Source organism: Carcharhinus amblyrhynchos, chromosome 9, assembly GCF_965287045.1.
Source record: "Carcharhinus amblyrhynchos chromosome 9, sCarAmb.v2.hapA, whole genome shotgun sequence".
Lineage (NCBI taxonomy): Eukaryota > Metazoa > Chordata > Chondrichthyes > Carcharhiniformes > Carcharhinidae > Carcharhinus > Carcharhinus amblyrhynchos.
Genome location: NC_137332.1, coordinates 67,191,717 through 67,200,184, shown reverse-complemented (window position 1 = coordinate 67,200,184; position 8,468 = coordinate 67,191,717). Strand labels below are relative to the sequence as shown.

General features: G+C 41.8%; 1 protein-coding gene across 1 annotated transcript; it reads left to right on the top strand.

Moving 5' to 3' along the window:
* The first annotated feature begins 1,599 nt into the window (after positions 1 to 1,599).
* On the top strand, positions 1,600 to 7,205 carry LOC145348396 (regulator of G-protein signaling 21-like). The gene is made up of 5 exons (XM_080196616.1): positions 1,600 to 1,759; positions 2,944 to 3,039; positions 3,881 to 3,942; positions 5,243 to 5,409; positions 6,562 to 7,205. The coding sequence occupies exons 1-5, from the start codon at positions 1,647 to 1,649 to the stop codon at positions 6,817 to 6,819; spliced, it is 696 nt and encodes a 231-aa protein (XP_080052742.1). The 5' UTR covers positions 1,600 to 1,646; the 3' UTR covers positions 6,820 to 7,205.
* Positions 7,206 to 8,468: the final 1,263 nt, after the last annotated feature.

The following is an 8,468-nucleotide window of genomic DNA, read 5'->3' as shown; positions in this document are numbered from 1 at the left end:
TTTTCCAAATATCAATTAGTTAGATCACAGGTTACTGTCTGCAAAATTATTCCTGTATCCGGTGTTACAGTAGGCTGACTGGTCTGCTGTTGTACAGTTTATCCATTTCCCTTTAAACAGGGGTGTTACAGAGTGGCACGGTGACACACTGATGCCTCACAGCACCAAGGACCCAGGTTCAACTCTCCCCTTCAGTCACTGTCTGTGTGGAGTTTGCACATTCTCCCAGTGTCTGTGTGGGTTTCCTCCTCGTGCTCCAGTTTCCTCCCATAATCCAAAGATGTGTGGTCTAGGTTGATTGGTCAGGCTAAATTGCCCCTTAGTGTCAGGGGGACTAGCAGGGTAAATATGTGGAGTTGTGGGGATAAGGTCTGGGTGGGATTGTTGCTGGTGCACAGTTGATAGGCCGAATGGCCTCCTTCTGCACTGTAGGGATCCTATAATTTGCAGTTCTCTAGATCTCTAGTTGGCATTGCCCCTGTATCCAAGGAGATTTGAAGATTCTGACCACACCCTCTATAATTACCATCCGGGGATGCATCCCATTTGAGCAATTTGAGGACTGTCTTTTTTTTTAACAATGCCACCTCTTTATCTATTTTTACCCGATGAGTTTGCTACCCAGAAGGTAAACAGTTCGGAGCAGTATTCCTATTTCCCTATTTTACTGGTTCCATTTTAAAGTATACAAGACCAGTTCGGACCAGTATTCTTTTTCCCAGTTTTGCTGTTTTATTTTCCTTTCGGGGTAACACCCCCTTCTTTAGTGTTGCCTTCTCTAACGAAGACAGCTCATTGAAGTCATAGCCATAGAGCCTCACAGCACAGAAAGAGGCCCTTTGGCCCATTATGTCTGTGCTAGCCATCAAGCACCTATCTATCCTAATCCCATTTTCCAGCACTTGGTCCACAGCCTTGCATGCTTTGGCGTTTCAAGCCCTCATCTAAATCCTTCAAAGTACTCGCACATTGAATGTAACAATCCAACTTTAGTAAGGATAAATTATCCAAGGATGATGTTCATTTTGAAATGTCACAGGAACACAGTCTCACTGCTGTCTTGGCTGAATCGTGTGACATTAAGGGAACCACAACTGAAACTTGCACCCATGTCTGCTTCCTGTCTCATCTGGCTGATGAAATATCTAACCCAGCTTTCATTAACTGGATGAGGACAGACATTACCCCAGACAACAGTTTTTTTCTGCAAAAAGTATGCTGCTCCTGTCAAAGATATACGCTCCACCTGTGATCAAAACAACAGTCTCGGTTTGCGCAGCTGCACAATATGCGGCTAGTTTATTTCTGTTGATCATTATCGATAAGCAGTTCGAGTTCGGACTAATCTAATGCGTATTTTTAACTGCTGACGTCAGACACGAAGCATCTAAATGATTTTTGTGGTTTGTCAGAAGTTGCAGGTTAGCACTTAATAAATGCAAGTTTTCTCTCAACCACCGATTTCCTTTGGCTGAAGTCATTGAACTGGGTGGGTCCAAACACACTGAGCAGCCAATAAGCTGTGACAAAGTCACCAGATTCAAAGCTTCTTAACCTGTCTGAAGCTGCAGTAACTGAATACTTACAACCTGAGCATTGGAGAAGTGGTTTGACACCAGCAAGCTCCAGCCCTGTATTCTGTAACCATGCAGACTGTGCTGTTCCTGTTCCCACAGCTCAACCTGTCAGCTCCTAAAGAAGAGCCTTATAGGATCATCAAGCAGGAGAACCAAATGGGGAAAGATGAGAATAAACACAGGTAAGCTGATGGAAGAATGTGGCCTTTTTAATATTCTGTGATTCTATTGTCTCCCCCACCCTGTTGCATGTTCTTCTTCATTGACTTCAATGGAGAGGCAAGGAAGATCCCTGGATCTGGGATAATATTAGTATTGGCTTCTCTCTTTTTGCAATAAGCTTGTTTGTGTACAAGGATGTGTATTTAAAATGTACCTTTAATGTGAACTCCTCACAAGATTGGTGTAGTTTCAACTGAAATAAATAGCAATGTGTAAATTACAGAGTAGTATATCAACAATGTGTGTGATCTGGGAAACATGTCTTTAGTAATAAGTTGACATTTTTCTGCATATGTTCCATTGTTGTGCAAATGAAGACCAGAAACAACGCTGACATTTGTTTTATGCCATTTTATAAAAAAGCTTTATCTTCCAAGTACAGTCAGAAATGAAATCTCAAACTTTGCTCATCGGAGCTGATGTTAATTATGCTGCTGCTAGTAGACTGTTGGTTTAGAGGAGCAGAAGGAATGAAGAGTACTCATATTCTGTGGGTGTGACTCTGTTTTATGGTCAAGATTCAAATACTAGAGACCATGTATATAAAAGAGTCATGAATAAACCCAATAAAGGATGCAGATGGGTTGCCAATGCCAAACTTGCTGCATGCTCCAAAGAATGATTCAGCTTCGATGTATTAAGGGAAGTTAAATAGGTGCTTGAGGAAGAAAGGGCTGGAAGGGTAAGATGAGGGAGCTGGCTTGTGGAGCAGAAACAACAGCATGTACCAGTTGGCCTAATGTGGAGTGGGGTGGGGGGATTTTTAACCCAATTTACCCAAGCTAGAGATCTGTGGGATCAGCTGGAAGGCTGGTTCCCTTGTCTCTCCCACCCTTTCCCATGTTGTTCGCTATTGAATTCAATAGAGAGGAAAATAAGGCAGTGTTCAACAATGTTTTTCACCAATGGATAGGGAGGGTTAAAGTTGTTACCTACCTCCATTGGCTGTAAACTTCTTACACTAGCCTCCTTACAAATGTCTTGGATTCTGTATTGGCAAATTTTGTTACATTAATTTAGGCGGTTCTGCTTCAGCTGGAGGAAAGGGTGAGGGAGTGTACACTGTTATAGTGACATGGCACTGTTTCCAGACTATTGCCTGTCATGTCTTTTCTAATACAATTTTATACTTCGCATTTTTCAGACTTAAGGAGAAACGGAATCGGTTAAGCCTCCTCCTGCAGAAGGCGGAATCACGTGAAATCTTCATACCATTGCCCAGTAAACCTGATAAAACAAAGTGAGTTCTTCCAGAGTACTGCCTTTCCAAACTGCTGTTATTAATTGCATATTAAATAATTAATATTTCTACTGAACCAAGGATAACTCTGTGCTTAAAATGATCTGATCTGTAAAATCATACTTTGCAAGTGAATGCTGCACATTTGTGGTCAGCAATTGTTTTTGAACTCTGAATAGTCTCTTCCTGTCATTGTACACTAGCAGACTTAAAAAGTCACATCTGCTCTCTTGTCTGAGGATGACAGAAGATAAATAAATGTAGCCACTAAATGATGCAAATTGCAATAAATTTTCCTCCTATTGCCTCAACTTGGGATCCTAAGCATGTCTGTTTCTATATCAAATGTTTAGGGGTGAAAGACTGCTTCTGAATTAAAAAGGTGGGGGAGGAAGGGGCTGAGGTTGTCTTATGGCTTTTAAAATTCTTGGTTACCTCAAATCTGCATTAAGAGCCTTTGTCTTTATTTGATCAGTGGACCAGTCAAAGCCATCACTGGCGCAGGTGCGTGCTGTAAACAACAGGAAAATAGATTAGTGGTCAGTTTCTGTTGCAGCAAGTAAATAGCAAAGTCTCAACTGCTTTTGTGTACTCGTGCACACACTCAGCTTTTGTGGCTATAGTGGGCGAGTTAGGTTTCAGATTGAATCTTTTTTTCTTCTGCAGCATGCAAAATTCAACGAAACTTTTTCCATTTGCATCCACAAACTTGCTGAAGTTACAATGCTGAGCATTATCTCTCATATCTGCCAAGCAGACATCTTGGTCATCCAGTTAGCCATTCCTGTCAGTTTTCTTCTGATCAGTTGAGATTTTAAAAACTACTTTTTTTCTCTCCTAGTGCCCCCCTTGAAGAGCCATCAAAATGGGGTAAATCGCTAGACCAGCTCCTGGCACAGAAATGTAAGTATCACTCAATTAATTCTGGGTAAAGAAACAAAATAAGGATTTACAGAAACCAATGACTGACTTGAAATGTTTAAAAACAGGTTTAATGGTGCAATGTCCTAGTGGTATTATCGTTAGATAGACAACAGTCTCATGGTTTTATCCAGAAACTGTTTAGAATTATAGAATCCTTCAGTGCAGAAGGAGGTCATTTGGCCCACCAAGTCTGCACCAACCACAATCCCACCCAGGCCTTCTCTCCATAATCCCATGCATTTACCCTAACTAGTCCCTCTGACACTAAGGGACAATTTAACATGACCAATCCACCTAACCTGAACATGCTCGGACTGTGGAAGGAAACCAGAGCACCCAAAAGAAACCCACGCAGGCTTGGGGAGAACATGCAAACACCACACAGACAGTGACCTAAGGCAGGAATTGAATCCGAGCCCTTGGGGTGCTGTGAGGTAGCAGTGGTAACCACTGTGCCATCCAACTCAGCTAATGTTCTAAAGACACGGATTCAAATCCCGCAATGAAGGAATGGTGGAATTTGAATTCAATAAAAAATATCTGGGTTTAAGAATCTACTGATGACGATGAAACCATTGTCAATTTTCAGAAAAACCAATCTGGCTCAATGATGTCCTTACCTTTTCTGGCCTACATGTGCTCCAGAGCCACAACAATGTGGTTGATTCTCAACTTTCCTCAGACGTGGCAGCGCAAGGCACTCAGTTCAAGGACAACTAAAGATGGATAATAAATACTGAACAGCCAGTGATGCTCATGCCCCATGAATTAATAAAAAAAAGTTAACATCTTGCAAAATGTTTTCAATTCAGTTTACTTGGTTCTACTGTGCAATCCATATTCACTGTATTTCTGTACACAAATGACCCGCAGTTAAACTTGTATTGTGGGTCTGATTTCAAAATACCAGATGATTTGTTCTTGTTTCTTTAAAATTTGAGGGTCAAACTCTTGGGAAAAATAGCTTATGTTATGAAATTGCCTTTCTCCTCTGGGTGCTCTGGTTTCCACCCAAAGTTGAAAGATATGCAGGTTAAATGCATTGGCCATGGTAAATGCATGGGGTTACAGGGATAGGGCAGAGGAAAGGGCATGGGTGGGATGCCGTTTTGGAGAGTCGGTGCAAAGTCGATGGGCCAGATGGCCTCATTCTGCACTGTAGGGGTTCTGTGATAAACTATAGTAACAAGTTGGTTTTCAGACTAAAGTAATTAACTTAACTCAAGCAGGTTGAATCAGTCTTTACAGTCAGTCATACTTTGTTCTCTTCTCCTCCTAGCTGGTTTGGATCTCTTTCGCACTTTCCTGCAATCAGAGTACAGTGAGGAGAATATTGAATTCTGGATGGCCTGTGAGGACTACAAGAAAACCAAGTCTCCTGCAAAACTAGCTTCCAAAGCAAAGAAAATCTATTCGGATTTCATAGAAACTGATGCTCCAAAAGAGGTAAGGGGCCAATTGTGTATGCAATAATAAGTTTAAGCTCATTTGGTTTACAAACTTTATCTTTATCCAATTTAACCGATATCCCCACAGAAGTAAACCTCTTCTGATAATCCGTTAGCAAAAATACACAGGCTTACATGGGGTGCTAGGCTTCCAGCCTCTTAACATCTCTGGACAGAGATACAGAGACTTTTGTCTTCCAGGCACAGCATCCAGAGAAAGATCTATCTTCAATTAGCAGAACTTAGAAGGAGATCTATTTTTTTTGGCAGGTCCTAAACAGAAAGAGCTACTGCTCTGTAAAGATTCAAAACAGTAACTGGGTGCTTGTTTCTCTCTAAGTCCACCTCTGCCCAGTCACATGATTTTTCTGTCAATTAACCTAATCAAACCCCACTTTGAAAATGCTAAAATAACTAAACTGCATTAGCCCAGATTAAAATAAACACTCTAACCATTAGGTTATAGGAAAGTGCTAGGTAAATAGAACTGACTTCTAAACAAAAATCCTTCACAAGAACCATGATACACATACATTTCTTAAAGGCACAGTATCATCACAAACATTGTCAGCTGGATGAGTGCTTTCCAATGTATAGAGTGCACTCCATTGTGCAAAATAGTAGCATTGCGATAAAATATTAACCAAAAAACTGAATCACCAGAAAATTGGGAGATCCAGCATCCTGTTAGTAGGGTGATAAAATAATCCTTTTACAATGTCATTTATAGGAAGAAGCCAAGCCTAAGAGCCTGCTTCTGAGACTATTGTATGCTTCATTGGCTCGTTTTAGAGCAAGAACCTTGGATGACTAAAAGCAATCATCCACCCTGCCTCCTCTTCACCTTTTTAAAGACCACAACAGACATTAGCTAATTGAGTTATTTTTGGAGTGGAAATATTGGTTTGCACACTGGATTGGAAATGATGCAAGGACTGAACGTTATATTTAACTACAGTACAAGCAAACATTAGTGCATGTTCTCACCATTTATTCATGTGGCTTCTTCAAGCTGAATGTAGTTTTGAATGTTGGGTGCAATACAAATGGTACAAATGCTTTATTGTGCCATTCACTTACAGTTTAACTGGATTAATCTTTTATCTCAGTGCTGCACATATATTAATCACTCTATCCATTTATTTTAAAGGTGAACATTGACTTTCATACCAAAGAAGTGACCAAGAAGAACATTTTACAACCCACTTTGTCTTCTTTTGACTTGGCACAGAGAAAAGTGCACATGCTGATGGAGAAAGACTCTTACCCCAGGTTCCTCAAATCCGATCTCTACAAAGATTTGTTAAAGCCGTCACAGGTGGAGAACCATGGGTACAGGCGACGATCCCACTCCTTCTCGTCAACAGGTCTCCTTCAAACGCAGGCAGAGTTCACTGCCTGGCTTTAAACAGACAGAGAAATGATTTCATATTTAAAAGACGCTATTGTGATGAGTGGGAATTGAGCCTTTCTGGCCTTCACTTCAACTCCCTCCCCAAACCTCAGGATTTACCTGGGAGTGCACATCATTAGTAGGACCTCAAGTTTGTTACTGGATCATTCAAAGAATGTTTTAGTGAATCATGCAATTATATTAAAAAATGCACTGTTAATTTAATGACATTTGAGATACTAATACCTAAAATAATTGTAAATCTTAATCTGTGTGTAAATTATTTTTTTGTGATGTTAACATATTTAATATTTGTCCTGTGCTATCGCTGGTTCTTGTATGTGTGCATTATAGTGCAGTGCTGATGAAAGAGTCAATAGACTGGTGTTGTTAACTTTCATTAAATGGAAAATATATTTTTACTGCATTTATTTCTTGAATTAACTCTCTTCCCTTCTTTGTTTTACAACTCTTCTATTCCGAACCCTTTCTGGTGTCCGCTTAGAGCTTCATTTAACCTGAGGTAAAGCATTTATTTTCAGGTTTCTAGTGGTTAAGTAGTGCTGCCAGGTTCATTTTCCAACTGTCTATGACAGATTGGTGTCACAACAAGCCCATACCACCAGCCAGTATCCCATCTGGAATAGCCCAAGAAGGTGCTGTGAAGTGATTATTGGCCTGCTGAAAAATTTAGCGGCCCCAGGCTGCCCTCAGGGGATGTTGCCAGTGATTAGAGAAGGTCTAAACCTACTTACTTTTGTGAGGCTAAAAGGACCTCTTCTGCGCTCCTCCATGACCATGCAAAAGGCAAATGAAATACTTCACTTGACTGGCCCTCAACAAGTGTGTATATATATTAAATGGCAGAATCCTTTAATAGTATTGATAGGCAAAGGGATCTGGGTGTACAGCTATACAGGTCGTTCAAAGTGGCAATGCTGGTGGAGAAGATAGTCAAGAAGTCATATGGCATGCTTGCCTTCATTGGCCAGGATATTGAGTTTAAAAATTAGAAAGTTATGTTGCAGCTTTATAGACCCTTAATTGGGCTGCACTTGAAATGTAGGACTTGATTTTACCAGAAATTCGTGCTTGAAATCACGGTAAATTCAAGCATTGGGCCTGTAATGCAATCTGCACTTGAATCCGAGCAGATTGTGCCTTTACCGACACATGATTTGGGCACAGATCCAGTCCGTGCCTGAATCAGGTGGCTGGCCCAAGCATTTAAATCAATTTAATAAACTGTGCGCCCAACTCCACAGCCAAATCCCACTTTACCATCTTCAAATCCATTCCACATCCGCGCAGTTATCAACCTGCTGAATAAAAATCCAAAGCCGGTTCCTATTCTGCAGGGGAACCTCCGAAGCCCACCCTCCTCAAACACCCTTCGCAGATCCCCTGCTAACCACCCCGGCAGACCCCCCTGGGAGGCAGGCCACCCAGCAGACCACCCCCCACCCCACGGATCGGACCCCCCAGGAGGCAGGCCCACCACAGCAGAACCCCCCCACTCAGTCAGACCCTCTCAGGAGGCAGCCCTCCCCACCCCGCGATCCGACCATCCTGGGGGACAGCCCCATTCCCCCTGATTAGACTCCCCGGGAGGCAGGCCCCCCTTGGCAGAGCACATCCCCAACCTACCTCGATCACTGCTCTCC